The sequence below is a fragment of the Leopardus geoffroyi genome, chromosome B1 (genome assembly GCF_018350155.1).
Source record: "Leopardus geoffroyi isolate Oge1 chromosome B1, O.geoffroyi_Oge1_pat1.0, whole genome shotgun sequence".
In the NCBI taxonomy this organism is placed as follows: Eukaryota; Metazoa; Chordata; class Mammalia; order Carnivora; family Felidae; genus Leopardus; species Leopardus geoffroyi.
Window position 1 is genome coordinate 42,924,047 of NC_059327.1, and position 21,333 is coordinate 42,945,379.

The 21,333-nt window shown below is 33.9% G+C and overlaps 1 protein-coding gene across 6 annotated transcripts in view; it reads right to left on the minus strand.

Moving 5' to 3' along the window:
• LOC123588620 (A disintegrin and metallopeptidase domain 3-like) overlaps window positions 1-21,333 on the minus strand; it is a 151,853-nt gene that overhangs the window by 79,689 nt on the left and 50,831 nt on the right. For all 6 annotated transcript variants that reach the window (XM_045459806.1, XM_045459802.1, XM_045459804.1 and 3 more), the window contains 6 exons: window positions 19,480-19,545; window positions 13,682-13,753; window positions 13,279-13,445; window positions 11,624-11,705; window positions 9,562-9,698; window positions 314-500 (listed from right to left, as the gene is read on the minus strand). In XM_045459806.1, coding sequence (XP_045315762.1) covers window positions 314-500; window positions 9,562-9,698; window positions 11,624-11,705; window positions 13,279-13,445; window positions 13,682-13,753; window positions 19,480-19,545 — 711 coding nt within the window. The remainder of the gene's footprint in view (window positions 1-313; window positions 501-9,561; window positions 9,699-11,623; window positions 11,706-13,278; window positions 13,446-13,681; window positions 13,754-19,479; window positions 19,546-21,333) is intronic.

Here is a 21,333-nt window from a genome sequence, read left to right on the forward strand (position 1 = left end):
TTAAGGTAATGATTATAGTATAGATGTTAATAATGTTTATGATACAGAAAGGTGGGTATTGCTATTAATGGTTACATAATAAAGAAAATCTACCTCTTTAATCCATGCTATACTTACCCCTCACTTAAACTCTTCAAATGCTTCAAATTCAGGATGTCAGTTATCAAAAGCCCCATACCTCCGTATCTTAGATGTTTAATAAAATGGTTCAGCATTTCAAAGAAAGTCCTCCTATATCACATCTATATTTATAAAACTACATGAGAAACACAAAAACAAATCTTTAGATAAATTATTAATGTTTGTCACTAACCTCTGGAAGACCACAATCACACTGTTCTGGTGGTTCCACAATTTTATTACCACAAATTGCAGTTCTTCCTTGGCGAACCACTTCTGAAACTGTTTTATTCTGAAGACATTCAAATTCAGGCTGTGAAACCTTGTGCTTAAATTCATCCATGCTGCAACTGCTAAAATACTTTACACCATGGGAATGTCTAAAAATAAATCATATTCCTCAGATAAATGGAATAAAATCAGTATCAAAGTAACACTCTATGAATTACTGAAAAGTACTATAAATTCTGCAATATTTCACTTACCAAAGAGCCAAGAAGGAAGGAAGAGTGTTTTTATTGTTAATACAAGTTATAAATAACAGCAATAAGTTTATTTCTTTGGTAATTCAATATAATAGAACATGTAGAGGAAGTTAAGGTGACATGAGTTAGAATATATTAAAACACAAACAATGCTTGCCACACAAAAATCTTTCTTTACACATGTCCTATTATTACTTTCATTATGATTTCCAACATCACAATTATAATCATTATTACAAGCACTAATTATAAGAAAATGAAACATAATAGAAAATTTATGTAGAAAACTGAAGAAATATAATTGAAAATATTAGTGAAAAATCACAAGCATTTCTACTTTGATAACAAAATTGATCAATTAAAATATCTCAACATTGATTACAAAAAATGTATAAACCTTATATTCTTTTTATTTTGTTACATATTTTAATATTTCTGTGCTTCTATATGTAATATATAATGATTTTTTATTTGATTTTGTAACAATCTAAAATATAGAGAAATGACACAAAAATCATCCAAAAGAATAAATTTTTTCCTGGGACAATGAGGAATAAGTTGTCAAACACAATCCTAGTAACTCTAAATATTTTAATGTACAATTATTACACAGATATTAATTCTAAAACCTTTCAAAATCAGGAAATAAGTATGCATTACTAATATCTAATCTTCAGATGTCATCCAAATTTACCCTTCGTAAAATATTGGCACTTTATAGCAAAAAGATCCAGTTGAGAGTCAATAATTACATGTATTTTTTTTTCAGTTTTTTAAAATTTAAAATTTTATTTAAATTCCAGTTAGTTAACATGTAGTGTATTATTGGTTTCTGATATAGAATTTAATGATTCATCACTTACATGCAACACCCAGTGCTCATCACAAGTGCCCTCCATAATACCTATCACCCATTTAGCCCAACCTCCCATTCAACAACCCTCAGTTTGTTCTCTATAGTCTCTATACTTAAGAGTCTTTCTTCTGCTTTGTCTTTTTTTTCTCCATATTCATCTGTTTTATTTCTCAAATTCCACATGAAGGAAATCATATGGAATTTGTCTTTCTCTGACTGACTTATTTTGCTTAGCATTATACTCTCGAGGTCCATCCATATCATTGGAAATGGAAAGATCTCATTCTTTTTTATGGCTGGGTAATATTCTAATATATCTATCTATCTATCTATATCTATATATATATAGATATAGATATAGATATCTCACATATTTATCCATTCATCAACCAATGGATATTTGGGCTCTTTTCATAATTTGTCTAGAATGCTGCTAGAAACATCAGGGTATGCATGTATCCCTTGAAATCAGTCTTGTGATCCAGTATGTGATCTTAGAGAATGTTCCATGTGCACTCGAGAAGAATGTGTATTCTGCTACTTCTGGAAGAAAAGTTCTGAATTTATCTGTCAAGTCCATCTAGTCCAGTGTATCATTCAGGGCCATTGTTTCTTTATTGATTCCCTGCCTAGATGATCTGTCCATTGTTGTAAGTGGAATATTAACATCACCTGCAATTATTGTTTTCTTATCAATAAGATTGCTTATGTTTGTGATTGATGTATATATTTGGGTACTTTCAAATTAGGTGCATAAACATTTATAATCGTTATCTCTTCTTGATGGATAGACACTGTAATTGTGATATAATGCCCTTCTTCATCTCTTGTTACAACCTTTAGTTTAAAATCCAGTTTGTCTGTTATTAGTATGGCTATTCCAGATTTCTTTTGACTTCCAGCAGCATGATAGATGGTTCTCCATCCCCTCACTTTCAATCTGAAGGTATCCTCAGGTCTAAAATGGGTCTCTTGTAGACAGCATATAGATGGATCTTGTTTTTTTTTTTAATCCATTTTTTTTTTATCCATTCTGATACCCTATGTCTTTTGATTGGAGCATTTACACCATTTACATCAGAGTATTTCGTCCATTATTATTGAAAGATATGGATTTAGTGTCATTGTGTTATCTGTAGGTTTCCACCATGTTGACCACTCTTCTTTTTTATCCAAATCAGTCTTTTGTATCCTATGGGTAAATACCCAGTAGTACAATTGCTGGATCACATGGTAGTTCTATTTTTAATTTTTGAGGAAGGTCCATACTGTTTTCCGGAGTGGCTGCACCAGTTTTCAGTCCCACCAACAGTGGGACTTTCTCCTCATCCTTATTAATACCTGTTGCTTCCTGGGTTGTTAACGTCAGCCATTCTGACTGGTGTGAGGTGGTATCTCATTGTAGTTTTGATTTGCATTTCTCAGATGATTCTTTTCTTGTGTCTGTTAGCCATCTTATGTCTTCTTTGGAAAAAGATCTATTCATGACTTCTTCCCATTGTTTAACTGGATTATTTGCTTTTTGGGTGTTGAGCTTAGTAAGTTCTTTATAGATTTTGGATACTAACTCTTCATCAGATATGTCATTTGCAAATATCTTCTCCCATTCCAAACATTGTCTTTTACTTTTATTGAGTGCTCCTTCCTGTGCAGAAGATTTTTATCTGGATGAAGTCCTAATATTTCATTTTTGCTTTTGTTCCCCTTGTCTCAGGAGACACATCTAATAAGAAGTTGCTACAGCTGATGTCAAAGAGGTTGCTGCCTGTGTTGCCCTCTAGGATTCTGATGGTTTCCTGTCTAACGTTTAGGCCCCTTATCCATTTTGAATTTATTTTTGTGTCTGGTGTAAGAAAGTGGTGCAGTTTCATTCTTCTGCATATTGCTGTCCAGTTTTCCCAACACCATTTGTTGAAGAGACTGTCTGTTTTCCATTGGATATTCTTTCATGCTTTATCAAAAATTAGTTGACCATATAATTTTGGGTCCATTGCTGGGTTTTCTATTCTGTTCTCCTGATCTCTGATTCTTTTTCTGTACCAGTACCATACTGTCTTAATCCCTACAGGAGTGTAACATAACTTGAAGTCCAAAATTGTGATAGTTCCAGCTTTGCTTTTCTTCTTCAAGATTCTTGTCTGTTTGGAGTCTTTTGAGGTTCCATACAAATTTCAGGATTGTTTGTTCTAGCTCTGTGAAAAATGCTGTTGGTATTTTGATAGGGATTGAATTAAAATTGTAGATTGCTTTGGGTAATATAAACATATTAACAATATTTGTTCTTTCAATCCATGAGCATGGAGTGATCTTCCATTTCCTTGTGTCATCTTCAATTTCTTTCATCGGTGTTTTACAAAAGTTTTCAGAGTACAGATATTTTCCCTCCTTGGTTAAGTTTATTCTAAGTTATCTTAGGATTTTTGGTGCAGTTGTAAATGGGATTGATTGCTTGATTTCTCTTCCTGCTACTTTATTACTGGTGTATAGAAATGCAACAGATTTCTCTATGTTGATTTTGTATCCTGCCACTTATTCAATTCATTTATCAGTTCTGGCAATTTTTGGTGGAGTCTTTTGTGTTTTCCATATAGATTATCATGCCATCTGTAAATAGTGAAAGTTGGACTTCTTCCTTGACTTTTATTATGTTTTGTTGTCTGATTGCTGAGGCTAGGACTTCCAGTACTATGTTAAATAACAATGGTGAGAGTGAACATCCCCATCTTGTTCCTGACCTTACAGGAAAAGCTCTCAGGTTTCCCTTAATGAGGATATTAGCAATGGGTTTTTCATATATGGTCATATGTTTCTTATCCTTTTATTAATATGGTGTATCATGTTGACTGATTTGCAAGTATGAACCACCCTTGTAGCCCAGGAATAAATCCCACTTGATCATGGTGAATGATTCTTTTAATGTACTATCATTCAGTTTGCTAGTACCTTATGAGAATTTTTTTTTATCCATTTCATTTCAATATTGGCCTGTAAATCTCCTTTATACTGGAGTCTTTTGTCAGGTTTTTGATTCAAGTTAATGCTGGCCTGCTGAAATGAGTTTGTAAATTTTCCTTTGTTTTTTATATCTTGGAATGGTTTGCAAGAGTAGGTATTAATCTTCTTTAGATGTCTGATAGAATTTACCTGTGAAGCCATCTGGCCCTGGACTTTTGTTTGTCCTGAGATTTTTTAATACTGATTCCATTTCTTTGCTGCTAATCATGTCAAGTTTTCTACTTCTTCCTGTTTCAGTTGTAGTTTATATGTTTCTAAAAGTTTATACATTTCTTCCAGGTTGTCCAATTTGTTGGCATATAATTTTTCATAATATTCTTTTATAAATTTGTTTCTCTGTGGTCTTGGCTGTTATTTCTACTCTCTCATTTGTGATTCTATTTATTTGAGTCTTTTCTTCTTGATAAGTCTGGCTAGGGATTTATCATTTTTTTAAATTATTTCAAGGAACCAGCTCCTGATTTCATCATCTGTTCTATTTTTTTTAGGTTTCTGTATCATTTATGTCTGTTCTAATCGTTACTGTTTTCTTCCTTCTGCTGGCTTTAGGCTTAATTTGTTATTTTTTCTTTAGCTCCTTTAAGTATAAGGATAAGATTTGAGATTATTACTTGAGATTTTTCTTACTTCCAGAGGTAGGCCTTCATTGCCATATACTTCCCTCTTAGGACCACTGGTGCTACATCTAAAATTTTTTGGACTGTTGTGTTTTCATTTTCATTGTTTCCATGTATTTTTTAATTTGTTCTTTGATTTCCTGGTTGACCCATTCATTCTTTAGTAAGATGTTCTTTAGCCTTCGTGTATTTGTAGTCTTTCCAAATTTTTTATTATGGTTGACTTCAAGTTTCATAGCATGGTGATCAGAAAATATGTATGGTATGATGTCATTCTTTTAATATTTGTTAAGCCTGATTTGTGACTTAGTATGTGATCTATTCCAGAGAATGTCCCATGTGGACTCAAAAAGAATGTGTATTCTGCTGCTTTGGGATGAAATATTCTGAATATATCTGTTAAGTCCATCTAGCCCATTGTGTCATTCAAAGCCATTGTTTCTCTGTTGATTTTCTGCTTAGATGATCTGCCCATCAGTATAAGTGGAGTGTTAAATTCCTCTACTATTATTGTATTATTATCAATGGATTCATCTATGTTTGCTATTTTTATTGATTGAGTGCTTTCATGTTGGGAGCATGAGATTTACTATTTACTATTATTAGACCTTGTTGGATAGTTCCCTTTATTATGATACAATGCCCTTGTTCATCCCTTGTTACAGTCTTTGATTTAAAATGTAGTTTGTCTGATATTGCTACTCCAGCTTTCTTTTGACTTCCATTTGCATGACAAATGGTTTTCTAGCCATTCACTTTCAGTCTGCAGGTGTCCTTAGGTCCAAAATGAGTCTCTTGCAGACAGCATATAGATGGATCTTGTTTTTTATCCAGTCTGATACCCTATGTTTTGTGATTATAGCATTTAGTCCATTCACATTCAGAGTAATTATTGAAAAATATATATTTAGTGCCTTTTTATTACTTGTTTTGTCATTAGTTCTGGAGATTTTCTCTGCTCCTTTCCAGTCTTTGTACCTTTTTGTCTTTCCTTCCCACTTGAAGAGTCCCCTTTGATATTTCTTGCAGGGCTGGATGAGTGGTCACAAGTCCTTTAGTTTTTGTTTGTCTGGGAAACTCTTTATTATGAATTATAGCCTTGATGGATGGAGTATTCTTGGCTACAGATTTTTCTCATTCAGCTCATTAAATATATCATGACACTCCCTTCTAGTTTGCCATGTTTCTGAGGAGAGATCTGCAGCTAGAGTTATGTGTCTTCCATTGTAAGTTAGGGACTTCTTTTGCCTTGCTGCTTTTAGGATGTCTTCTTTATCACTATATTTTGCAAATTTAACTACAATATGTCTTGGTGTTAGCCTGCTTTTGTTGATTTTGATGGGAGTTCTCTGTACGTCCTGGATTTGGATTCCAGATTAGGGAAGTTTTCTTCCCCAGATTAGGAAAGTTTTCAGCTTTTATTTCCTCAAATAAGCCTTCTCCTTCTTGTTCAGCTTCATTCTTGTCCATTATTTTATATTCTGTATCACTTACTCATTCCTCTACTTTGTCCATCCTTGTAGTCATTACATCCAATCTGTTTTGAATTTCAGTTATTCCATTTTTTATTTCTGATTTTTTAAAATTCTTTTCTCTCTGTGGTAAGGGCTTCCCTGATATCATCCATTCTTTTCTCAAGCCCAGCGAGTATGCTTATAATTGATGCTTTAAATTCTCCATCAAGCATATTATAGATAGATAGATAGATAGATAGATAGATAAAGAGAGAGATAATTTCTCCTAGATCTCTGGCTGTGACCTTTCTTGTTCTATTTTTTGGGATGAATTCCTCTGTCTTGTTATTTTGTCTAAGTCTCTTCTTCTGTGTGTTAGAGAAACCTGTTATGCTTCCTGCTCCTGAAAGTAATGGCTTTATGAAGAAAAGGTCATATAGTGCCCAAGAGCTGGCACTTCAGGGAATGTCTCTGGTGTGTTCTGTGTGCACTGTGCTGCTGTGTTTTGGTTGCTCTATCCTTCAGGCCAATCCTCTGCAAAAGGTTTCCTAGCCTATAGTGGGGAGTGTTTGGACCCTGACCAGACTGGTGAGTTTTAACTAAGTGTGCTCTAGTCAGCTTGTTAAATGAGACTTGAGGCTACTTCCACTAGAACTGAAGCCTTGTAGAACTGTGTTTGGGAGATGTGGTGCATGCAGGTGTTTCTGCTGGTGTTCTGGGGAAGGGGCCTGCTGCACTGGTTCTTAGGCACCCTTGAGAAAAGCAGTAGCTTTTCTCACTGCTTGAGAAAAGCAGTAGCAGCAGAGCACAGGAGGGTGGGACTTGCAGGTTAGGCAGACAGTATTGGAGCTGTGCTGTTTATTGAAGCTGGTGAGAGACAGAAGAGGGAAATGGCACCAGGCAGCTCCTCTGTCCTCAGAGAGGGGTCTCCATGCTGCTGCTCTCAGGGAAGGACTCTCAGAAGAGTGAATAATTTCCCCCGCTATGTCCCAGGCATTTTTCAGGTTGCTGTCTTCACACTGTCTCTGGGTTGCTTGCTTGGCTGGAGCCGCACAGTGCAGCTCTATCCCAGCCAAGCTGCTGACTTTTAAAACTCCAACCTTTAGGGGTGTGCTATGGTGGGAGACTGTGCTGGTCTTCTGGGGGAAGGTCTGGCTATGTTGGGATGGATGAAGATTTACCGTGAAGGGCAGTCACACGAGAGCACAGGGACATGAGATTTGAAGCAAGCAGACTAAATGGCCAGTGTCCATTCAGGTTACCCCCCCCCCCAACTCAGCAGGTGTCTCTGCATTTATGCTGAGGGACAGGTGAGGGAAATGGCACCAACCAACTCTTGTGTCCCTGGAGAGGCATCTCTCTGAATGCCACCTCTCACAGATGTGTTCCAAGAAGAGGGAACAGTCTCTCCTCTGTGCACCTTTAGGTGATCCTCATATCCAGTTATTTGGAGAGAAATACCTTGTGGTATTTTTGGTGCATTTCAATTTGGGAAACTTGTGCTTTTATTTTTTTGTTTATTTTCCAAGTTTCACTCTGTATTTTTGAGAGAATAAAATACCATTTTGTGGGAGGCTAAAATACCATGCTGATACTTTTTACCATTTGATTTCCATCCTCTCCCTTATTCTTACAACATATTCTTCCCTAGGTAAAACTCCAGTCCATTTTGGTTCTTGTTCTAATATTTTCTTCTTTCCTTTCTCACTACATATCACTGGTTTTCCTCAATTACTCAGCCTGTAAATACGAAAGGACACAAAGCTAAATCTTAAGGCACCTCTCTCTTATCACTCTTTCAACTTCTTTCAAAATATTCTGTTCATGGTTTTAACTTCCATCAATAAATTGATGGCTCACACATTCCAAATTCCTTGTCCTCTGAGATCAGAACCTGTATAACTGTGTATTTAACTCTGATGACTCAGAATCCCCAAGTTAACATAAACTGCCCTTAAGACTTCTCTTTTCCTAAATAATTGCCCTTTTCAATATCTGTTAATAATTGTGATATTTAAAAGCCTACAAATAATTCTTCATATCTTTTTCCCTCTCAATCTTAATATATTGTATTAATAAGAATCATCTCCAAAATATTACTATATAGTTGTTCCCTCTGATATATTTTATATTCATTTTAAGGTAATTTTACTATCCATACTGCATAAATCAATTTAAAATGTGTTTTGTTAACATTTATGATAAAACTCCAACTCTTGCATTATGATTACATAATCAGGCTCTTTCATACATTCCTGAATCACCACCTGACTTATTTCCCTGACTTGTTATGCTTTAGTCTCATTGCATTTTACTTTCTTTCCCCAAGGACTAAAACATTCTTCCTTATAGTCCCAGCCATTTTCTTTTACATTTTTATCCTTCCCCCAATTTCCTTATTCTAGTCTTTTGAGCTTTTCAATCTACTTGCTATTCGAATATCACTTCATTTGCTGGCCCTGAAAAGTTTTCAACAAGCTCTTTACATGACCAGATTAATTTCCCTCATAACTGTTTCGTCAGGAAAACTTTCCTTTATCAGAAAGTTTCTTCTTCAAATGTATTCCCTATTTATTTCCTTCTTGGCATAAGCTTAGTTTATTCTTTGTTTATTCTTGTGCCTAATTTTTAATTTTTAGACCCTGATAGACTAAGATATTTAAGACATATCTATCTTGTTAACCATTTGTAAGACTAATACAATCCCTGCAACACAGTGATTACTGTGATGATTATTACATAATATTGTTAGTTGAATGAATTTCACCTCAAGAGTGTGGTAAACCCCCAGAAAGTAATCATCAACATTCACTTTCTGTGTAACATTGAATGTAGAAATATTAAGCACATTTTCTACAATATGAAATACTCCACTTTAAATAAGTTTAAACAAGCACCTTATGTATTTAATAAAAATATTCTTACTCAAGTTGTATTGCAAGAGATTATACATCAGTGACTACTACAAACAATTCCCAAAAGAAGACACAGATTTGATAAAAATAAAATCTTACATTGCTTCAGGATTCATTATGCATGTAGTTCCTGGGCAGTAACAATTGTAGATCTCATCGTATGTTAATCCCAGATTAATTCCAAGCAACTGTGCCATAACAACTGAAAATGCATCTAAAGTTATCATCTGTGGATACTAAATGCAAAACAAAACAAAACAAAACAGAATTGTTTTTTCTGTTTCTTGACAGGAGGCATTTTTTTTTACCCCCTTGATCTTTTCTTTTTGGCCATATAACCTAAATTCAAATACAAATTTAAGAAACTACTGTGCCAAATATCACTATTTTCTTAGGACTATGGAAAATTAGAAAAAAAAATAGGCAAATTTTGTTTTTCTTTTTGGGTTGTAGTATGTTGAATCCAAATAGCACTGATATATAACAAAATAAGATTAATGCTACCATATGGTTTTATTACATATTATATTTCAATAAGCTTTAACAAAATTTTAGAAGAGAATGCATTGTTTCAGTAACTATATTACTTTTCAATGAACACTTAGAAAAATAAACAGATTCTTAAGGGTTGAATTTTCAATCAGTTTTGACTTCAGAAATATTTTTGGGAGAGAGCCAAATTAATTTTTTTTAAAGACAGAATACAATGACAACTTGCAGGTAGCATTTTTGTCTTCAAAAAAACACTTGGAAAGTAATGATGTCACCAAGACACAAACCCCCAGCAACCGGTAATCTTTTTACCATCTCCAATTTTTCCTTTTTCAGAATACACAGGATGTAGCCTTTTCAGATTGGCTTCTCTCACTAGCCACTACGCATTTTTCTCCATGTCTTCATGGCTTGATGGCTCATTTTTAAAAATTGGACAGTATTCCTTTATATCAATTTACTCCAGTTTGTTTATCCATTCATGTATTAAAGGATATCGTGGTTGCTTCCAATTTTTAGCAATTATGAATACAGCTACTATAAACATTCATATTCAGGTTTTCATGTGAACATAAGTATTCAAGTCATTTGGGAAATGCCAAAGAGGACAACTGCTGGATTATATGGTAAAAAAAAAAAAAAATAGACTAAGCACTTGAATAGACATTTCTCCAGAGATAATATGCAAAAAGCAAAAAGCATATGAAAATATGCTCATATCACTAGTAATCATAGAAGTGCAAATCAAAACCACAATGAAATATCACTTCATACCAGTTAGGATAGCTGCTATTAAAAAACAAGAACAAAAACAGAAGATAATGTGTTGATAAAGATGTGATTAATATAAAATGTGAACTTTTGGTAAAATTATAAACTGTTTCAATCATCCTAGAAATAAGTATGATGGTTCCTCACAATATTAAAAGTAGACGTACTATATGATGTAGCAAATACCTACTTCTGGGTATATATCCAAAATAATTAAAATCAATATATTGATGAGTTACCTGCACTCCCCTATTCATGCAGCATTACCCACAGTAGCCAAGGTATGGAAATAACCTAAGTGTCCATTGACAGATAAATGTATAAAAAAATGTCATATATATGTATTTGTATGAATATTATTCAGCCATAAAAAGAATGAAACTCTGTCATTTGCAACAACATAGATGAACTTGGATGAAATTATGCAAAGTGAAATAAGCCAGACACAAAAAGACAAATATTATATGATCTCTCTTATATGTGGAATCTAAAAATGTCATACTCACAGAAACAGAATAGAATGGTGGATTCTGGGGGCTAGATTGGAAATAGGAAGTGGAAAATAGGACCATGTTGGTCAAAAAGTACAAATATTTATTTAAGTAAGATGAAAAGTTCTGGAGATCTGCTTTACAACAATGTGAACTTACTTTAGTACTAATGAATTGTACACTTAAAACTAGCAACAATGGTAGTTTTATGGTATGTGTATTTTACCACAATAGCAAAAGACTTTAGAAATTATAACATTTGAGTTTCAAATCTAACAAAAAAAAACATTTTATAAAAATTTGTCAAAACAGCATGGTAGAAAACTATACATATTTTGTTTCTTGAAGTAGATATTAACTTTTAATGCATGAAATAATTACTGAATACATGGGAATAAAATGCATACCAGAGCAATTCCCGCAGCAAACTTTGGATTACATGCCATTCCATGATATGTTGCTCCCACATAATTAAGATGGTTCCTGTAACTATAATAAATAATACATTTTCATATAATAAACTTTTTCTTCTGAATAAATGCATTTTAAATTATTACTGACTTAATGACTTTTAAGAATTAAATTTCTCAATAAAGCTTTGTTTAAAACATTTTTTTTAATGTTTACTTATTTTTAAGAGAGAGAGAGAGAGAGAGAGACAGAGTCTGAGTGGAGGAGAGGCAGAAAGAGAGAGGGAGACACAGAATCTGAAGCAGGCTCCAGGCTTCAAGCAGGCTCCAGACTTCAGCACAGAGCCTGATGCAAGGCTTGAACTCACCCGTCATGAGATCATGACCTGAGCGGAAATCAGACACTTAACCTACTGAGCTATCCAGGTGTCCCTAAAGCTATGTTTCCTACAGTTCCTATGGTTCCTACAGTTCCTACACAGTTCCTACAAAGTTAAGTTCTAAAGTCTACTTTAACATTATATGGTATACAGCTCAAAACCCAGCAGTGCCTAATCCTTCCAAAACACTAATTATCACTGTTGCCATCACTGGATGGATATAGTCCTAAGACGTACAAGCCAAGATAGCTTACTTCCATGATTTGCACATAGTGAACCCCTACAGTATCTAAAAAATGTTGGAATGGAGGACCGGGAGACAAGGAGACAGAATATGCAGTGGACTCATTAAGAAAAAAAAAAATTGGGCACCTGGGTGGCTCAGTTGGTTAAGCTTCTGACTTTGGCTCAGGTCATGATCTCACAGTTGGTGGATTCAAGCCCCACATTGGGCTCTGTGCTGACAGCTCAGAGCCTGGAGCCTGCTTCGAATTCTCTGTCTCGCTCTCTCTCTACCCCTCCCCTGCTTGTGCTCTCTCTCTTTCTCTCTCTCTCAAAAATAAACATTAAAAAAATTATTTTAAAGAAAAAAGAAAAAAAGAGATAGAATGTAGAAAGTGTCCTTATACATTTCAATCCTTAGTTATTATAGCTCCTGAGTCCCCAAACCTGCCCTTAAATTCCACAGGAAACATCAATAGATTTATAAATCTATTGTATATTATTCAGATGTTCAGAACTGTTTTTATTATTTGCATCTAAATAATCAAATAATTAAAACAAAAAAACATATATACTCTTGAAAGAAATAGTGCAAGTAGTTAAATAGCTACTCCTTTGGTCAGTATAGATATACCAGATGGTAACCACATTACTATTTTGATATATTATTTTAACCAGCATTATATGCAACTATTGCATTCTGTTAACTAATGTACTTTGTATTTAAAGTTAAAATAATGGTTTCAATTATTTACCTCTGAAAAAATCTTTAAAATCATTGAGGCCCCATGCTTATCTCAAGGTTTTCTGAATTTTCAAGTTTATTACATTTCCATAGATAAACAGTCTACTCTAATAATGGCTTACTATGACTTAGTGTCTTACATTGTCTTCAGATTTTTATATTTTTCTTTTTGTCAATATGGTATATATACAATCTTTTTTTGAGGTGTCTTGTCATAAATGCATAACATATTTTGTATATAATATTGATAGCTAGCATATTAAATAATTTGATAAACCCTATATCAATGAAAATAAGATACTTACATTAATAAGTATGCCATATCATGGGACCTCTGAAACAAAAATTGTTCTTTCCATGACACAAATCTTTGTAGTACTTCATTAGCATCCCCACTAAGCGAAATCTTATTTTGATCAGACCAGAGCTCCAAAGAAGTTAGCATAACTGTCACTTTAAGCTGGGAAAATATCTGAAAACAGAAGATACATAATATACAGTTTTAGGTTATCATAAATATAACATTACATCTCTATACATAATGCTAATATATATTCAATTTACACTTTTTTGGAGATGAAATCCATTGGTGGATGAAACTAGTTGGTAGGACTATACTTTCAAAAAACCTGGAAATGCTACATATACAAACAATATTACTGCATTAATATGGAATGTTTCTTATTTAAATGAAACATGAATACTTACAGTGTTGATTACACCAACGATATGGACAACTTTCTCAGTTGCAGCTGCTACTTCAGAGCCCATTAAATCAAACTGAAATACAAATTTTGTTTCTTAATCACTAATGAAAATTACTAAACTAACACATTTTAAATGGATACAAAATGTTAAAATAATGCAATGCTCAAGTGAAAGGGAAAAATAGAATTATTATCAAGTGCTTCATAAGTTTTAGGCATAAACCTAGGGACTTTACATATTAGTCAATAACCTTAGAGTAAGAAGATTGTGATTACCTCTTACATATACAGAAAATAGTCAAAAGGATAAGAAGCAGAACTCTTACATATACAGAATGTAAGAGAATGTAACCTTAAAGTAAGAAGATTGTGGGGGCGCCTGGGTGGCGCAGTTGGTTAAGCGTCCGACTTCAGCCAGGTCACGATCTCGCGGTCCGTGAGTTCGAGCCCCGCGTCAGGCTCTGGGCTGATGGCTCAGAGCCTGGAGCCTGTTTCTGATTCTGTGTCTCCCTCTCTCTCTGCCCCTCCCCCGTTCATGCTCTCTCTCTGTCCCAAAAATAAATAAACGTTGAAAAAAAAAAAAAATTTTAAAGTAAGAAGATTGTGATCATCTCTTACATATACAGAAAATAGTCAAAAGGATAAGAAGCAGAACTCAAGTCTCCAACTAACTAAACTACTGTCTTTTTTTTTCTGCTATAGTATGCTGCCATCATCTGCCTTCATCCAAATAAGATGACATGACTATATATCCTGGATAAGGAGTGTACTTTCTAAACACAGAGCTCTGAAGGCCATAATAGTGAAATAATTTCAAGAATATGTCCATTCAAAGAAACAGAAATCATATTTTCTCTAAATATTTCTAATTATGTGTGCACACATTTGTAGGTGTTAGCTGAAAACATAAAATTGGCAACTTGGTATCTTCAATAATTTCCAACAAATCTATAGAAGACTACTAACAGAAAATCAAATGTGATGGATAGAGTTCTCTGATATGGCCAAAAGATGTTATCCTCCTAGGTCTTTAAAGACTATTTATGGGGCGCCTGAGTGTCTCAGTTGGTTAAGTGCCTGACTTTGGCTCAGGTCATGATCTCATGGCCCTTGAGTTTGAGCCCCGCTTCGGGCTTTGTGCTGACAGCTCAGAGCCTGGAGCCTGCTTTGGATTCTGTGTCTCCCTCTCTCTATGCCCTTCCCCTGCTTGTGCTCTGTCTCTCTCCCTCTCTCTGTCTCAAAAATAAATATCATTAAAAATTTTTTTAATAAAATAAATACTATTTATACTTTGCTATTTCTCTGTATATAACCTTTCACAATAAATGATACTGTATATTTACACAGTGCAGCATGGGTGGTATGAGTGAAGGTGACTGATCCTTTGCATAACTGAAAATATGAAAAGCAAGACAAAGGAAATAAAAAATATGAGTATGGAAATAAAACCATATATGTCAATAATCACAAATTATCAACAGACCAAATAGTAGGCAAATGACAGAGACTATTAAAATCTACTATGTGCAAATTAAAATAAAAACATCTAAATTATAAGTACATAGAGATATTAAGAGTCAAAGCATGAAAATATATACAAGTAAAATAATAGACAAAAAGTGTATGTTATATGATAGTTATATTACTTAATATAACAGTTACATTAATATGAAAAAACAAAGCAAAAATGGACATAATAATTATTACAATGCATTGATAAAAATATTCAATTATCAAGAAACATGAAAGCATTTTAAATTTGACTATAATAGCATAGCAACAAAATGTATAAAATAAAATTTAACAAAATTATAAATAGAAATTGACTATCATAGGAATTTTTACATAGTTCTCTTAATCATTCATAGATCAAGCAGACAAATTAACAGTAAACACAAGAGTTTGCAAAGGCAGAGATTATCTGAGCAGAGAAAAAAAAAGACCTATCAATATTCTGTTTACAAAGCTATACTTCAAAATTTAAGACAGATAAACCAAACATAAAAGAAGAAATACTAATCATAGCATATTTTAAGGAACTCTTGGAATTTTTTGTAGTTGTTTTGGGGTTTCTTTGTTTTGTTTTGCATGTCATTTGCATTGAAAATGCCTTCTGTTCTTATTGGAATAGTAAGAGTATCCAGCTAAATGGAGAAAGAAAAAAAGGCTATTTAGATTTAAATAGCAGCCCTTGGGGGCACTATGCTTATCTCCTCCTTTGGAAAAAGCTAGATAAATATCAGATCATTCTGAACACCCAAGAAATATATCTGAGGACCTTCAGAACAAACTGCCTGACTAGGGAGAGAAGAGGCCATATTGTATAGGGCAGGAGGTGCAGAGATGTGATTTGGCTGGTGGGGGGGGGGATCAGAACCATGGGTGCTGCAGAGGGGAAGGATCCCTGATTTCAGAGAGAGAGAGGAGAGAAAGAGAGAGAGACAGACAGGCAGACACACAGAGACAGACAGAGAGAGACAGAGAGAGAGAGAGAGAGAGAGCTCTAGTGGAAATAGGATCAGGCCTCTTTTCAATACAGCTTTTAAAACTTGCCACACTCTGAACAAGGTCCAGACACTCCCCACTGCAGGCAAGGAAAAGCTCTGCCAAGAAATGAACGGAAGGAAAGGGCAACCAAACACAGCAGCAAAGTGCACACATCATATGCCAGAAACACTTCCTGAGGCATCAGGCCCTGGACAGTAAATGACTTCTTCTTAATAAAGCGATTACTTCCAGGAGCAGGAAACATAAGAGGCTTTCCTAACACACAGGATAAGACAGACCTAGACAAAATGCCAAGATGGAGGAATACATCCCAAAAGAAAGAACAAGAAAAGGTCATGATCAGGGATCTAATTGACACAGATATAAATAATATGTCTGACTCAGAATTTAAAAACAACAGTCATAAGGATACCAGCTAGGCTTGAGAAAAGCATAAAAGACACAGGGAGTCCTTTCTATAGAGATAAAAGACCTAAAAACTTCAGAATGAAATAAGAAATACTGTAACTGATGTGAAACCAATTGGATGTAATGAGCACAAGGATGGAAGAATCAGTGGAAAGAACAAATGATGAAACATGAAATTATGGAAAATAATGAAGCTGAAAACAAGAGGAAACGAAAGGTGCTGGATCATGAATGTAGATTTGGGAACTCAATGACTTCTTAAAGGATAGTAACATTGGTATCATAGGAGCCCATAAGAAAAAGAATAAACTATATGGTCAACTAATCTTAGACAAAGCAGGAAAGTATATCCAACGGGGGAGAAAAACAATCTCTTCAACAAATGATGTTGTGTAAAATGAACAGCAACAAGAAGAGGAATGAAACTGGACCACTTTCTTACACCCTACACAAAACTAAATTTATAATGAAAGAAAGATCGAAATGTGAGACAAGAAACCATCAAAATCCTAGAGGAGAACACAGATAGACAGATAGCAACCTCTTTGACATAGGTTGTAGCAACTTCTTACTAGACACATCTTGGAGGCAAAAATGAACTATTGAAACCTCATCAAGGTAAAAAGCTTCTGCACAGGGAAGTAAATAGTCAACAATACTAGAAGGCATTCTATGGAATGGGAGAAGGTATTTGCAAATGACCTATCTGATAAAGGGTTAGTATCCAAAATCTATAAGAACCTTTATCAAACTCAACGCCTCCCAAAAAAATCCAGTTACATAATGGGTGAAGACATGAATAGACATTTTTCCAAAGAAGACATACAGATGGCTAACAAGACACACGAAAACATGCTTAACATCAATGATCAACAGGGAAATACAAATCAAAACCACAATGAGATACCACCCCACACCTGTCAGAATAGCTGAAATTAACATACTAGGAAATAACAGGTGTTGGCAAGCATGCAGAGAAAGGGGAACCCTCTTACACTGTCGGAGTGAATGCAAACTGGCTCAGTCACTCTGAAAAAACAGTATGGAGACTATTCAAACAGTTAAAATACTACTACCCAATGACTTAGCAATTGCACCACTAGGTATTTACTCAAAGCATACAAAAATACTGATTCAAAGGGATACATGCACCCTGAAGCTTATAGCATCATTGGGAACAATAGCCAAGTTATGGAAAGAGACCAAGCATCCATTATTTATTAATGGATACAGATGTATGTACATCTTTGTACATGTACATGTACATGTACATCTATGTACATCTTTGTACATGTACATGTACATGTACATCTATGTACATCTTTGTACATGTACATGTACATGTACATCTATGTACATCTTTGTACATACATCTGTATCCATTAATAAATAATGGATGCTTGGTCTCTTTCCATAACTTGGCTATTGTTCACATATATATTCATATATATTACATATATATATTGTTCACATATATATGCATATATATGTGTATATATATATATATATATATATATACACTCAGCCATAAAAAAGAATGAAATCTTGCCATTTGCAACCTGTAGATGGAGCTAGAGTGTATTATGCTAATCAAAATAAGTCAGAGAAAAACAAATACCATATAATTTCACTCATATGTGAAATTTAAAAAACAAAAAACAAGAGATGACCATAGGGGAAAGGCAAACTATAAAAGAGACACTTAAGCATAGAGAACAAACTGAAGGTTGCTGGAGGGGAGCTGGGTAGGGGATGGGTTAGATGGGTGATGGGTATTTAAGGAGGGCACTTTTTGTGATGAGCACTGGGCATTATATAAGTGATGAATCACTAACTTCTACCCCTGAAACTAATATTACATTATATGTTAACTAACTAGAATTTAAATAATAATTTGAATCATTAAAACAAAATGAAAAAAGTTCCCAAAGGGCATTAGCTAGTAAATCAGATTAAATTATATTAAATATTTTATTAATTGGATATTGTGAACATCAAAATTAAATTGAAATAATATATTTCATTAATAAGTGGGAAATAAAGCATTATAAATTAATTTACAAAATAGCATATATAAAACAAGGTATATGAATACATACAAATATGCATGCACACATTAAAAACAGGATGTGTGCATATGATTTATCACCTGGTAATAAAACTATATGTGCTTTTTTATTATTTATTTATTTTGTCTATCTATTCTTTACAGTAAGTTACTGATTTTTAAAAATTATTTAAAGACCTAAATATTTCCTTTTATGACATTATGACACTCACTGAGACACTTTACGCAAAAATATCAGTGATAATGGACAAATCTGATCTTTTAATTTTTTACTCATATGACTTTACTCAAACTGATTACATAAACAAAAATTTCCATAACTAAAAAAATATTCCTATGAATAAACCTCATTTTTGAAATACGAAACTTCCACTAGAGAACTCAAGCAATTGTACACATAATCTTATAAAAGATAATATTTATCAAGGATCTCCAATTGAGTAATAAAATAGCTTGTTTTAAAATGGAAACTTACTTAAGGAAAAGAGTTTACCACAATTTGGAGCAGATTCAGAAATTTCTATAGCTAGCTGTAATCCAACAGATTTAGTGTAGTAGAACCCTTCCATACATACATATCTGTACATTATTGCTAGAATTCTATAATGATTTGGAAATCAACATCATAAATATTGGTCCCCATATGTCAATGTAAAACCAATAGACAACATTTTTTTTATGTCTTGCTATACAGAGATACATAATGTGAACAGAGGATAATACCTGTATTGCAACCAAGGGAAGTTTCTTTTTCATATTCCCTTTGAATTTAAACATAAGACAAAGATATGATGAAATATATCAGTAATACGCACCAAGGCTTTATCCATAATGATTTGAATTTTCAGAATTCTTTTCAATAGCTCAACATCTGATTTTTTCTGTGAAACAGAGGACATCAGTTAAATAAAACATTTTTTTAATTCTTATATTGTTTGTAATCATCTACATTATACACAAATATGTATACATATATATATATATAGACATACATACACAAAGAGAGGTATAGATACATATAAATACAGATTCATCAAGATATAAATAATAGGAAAATAAAAGAATAAATGCCCACTGAATAAATAAGCAGGTGAGATTCCAAATACAAATTCTAGGAACAAATCAGAAGCTTTTACCTATATTCTTAATCATTAGAATCCTCAAAAAGTTACCAGAGAAACCATGTTTCTTTCCTCTTAAAACCTTCCTCCAAGACCCTCCCTCTGCAACCTTCAAACTAAATAAATCCCCATCAATTTTACACCAGATGTTTGCCTCTATTTTCTCATTATTTTTATTATCTATATTAACTTGTGGCTACACTCAATAGAATGCATCCATTTTTAGAATACAGTTATATGAATTAGTACTAATGTAAATATCCGTGTAATAATTTCCATAAGTAAGATAAAGAAAATTTCTATCATGTTCTTCAGTCAATTGCCCACATGGCTCAAGGCAAGCAATAATCTGATTTTCTCACCACAGGGTAGAGAATTTCATGTAACTGGAATCATATGATGTGTACTTTTATACCGGACTTCTTTCACTCAGAATTCACCCATGTTGTTGTGATTGTTAGTAATTCATCAGTTCTTATTACTAAGTAGTGCACCATTTTAGGAATACACCACAACTTTTTCATACATTTACCTGCTGATGATGTGAAAGGTGAAATAAAGGGGTTTTAAAATGAAACCCCTTACATCAAGGGGTTTTAAAATGAAACTGGGAGGCCATTAAGGAGGTGGGCCTTATGTACCTCCTCACTGGATGGAACCACAAATTTCTGAGTTGGATCCAAACTTAAATATTCCAAGGAGTCTGCACAAACATCTGCAACTTGCTATAGTAACAAACTTTTGCTTAGTGACAGCCTTAGCAGCCAATTATGTTTAGCCAAGTTTAGTTTTCTGCCAACAACAGCCAAAATCTTTGTAAACAACATATGCAAGCATCCCCTTTCACCTTTAAAATAAAACCTTCACTTTTGATCCCTAGGGGACAATTGGATTGCTACCCAAATCTGTACTCACCAAATTGCATTTCTGAGACCCCAAATAAATGCTTTTGTTTTATTTCAGCTCCTTTCTCAGTTGACAATGATAATTTGGATTATTTAGCCATTTTAGCTAATTTTTTTTATTTTTTTAATGTTTATTTATTTTTGAGAGACAGAGTGTGAGTGGGGGAGGGGCAGAGAGAGAGAGAGAAAGACACAGAATCCGAAGCAGGCTCCAGACTCTGAACCGTCAGCACAGAGCCTGACGTGGGGCTGGACTTGCAAGCCATGAGATCATGACCTGAGCCGAAGTCAGACGCTCAACCGACTGAACAACCCAGGTGCCCCCCATTTTAGCTATTATAAACAAAGCTGCTATGAATATCCATGCACAGATCTTTGTGCAGTTAGCTATATTCTTTCATTGTTCTTGGTAAATATCAAGATGGAATACTTGAGTTATGTGATAATTGTGAGTGTGTAAAGTAAATACAAAAGTGCCAGATTGCTTTCTAAAGTAGTTTGATCATTCTGCATTTTCACCCAGAATAAGAGTCCCAATTGCTCTTCATTTTTGCCTATATTTGATATTGTCTTTTCCATCATTTCTATATATTGGTGTGTGCTGATATCTTATCGAGGTTTTAATTGGCAGTTCCCTGATGCT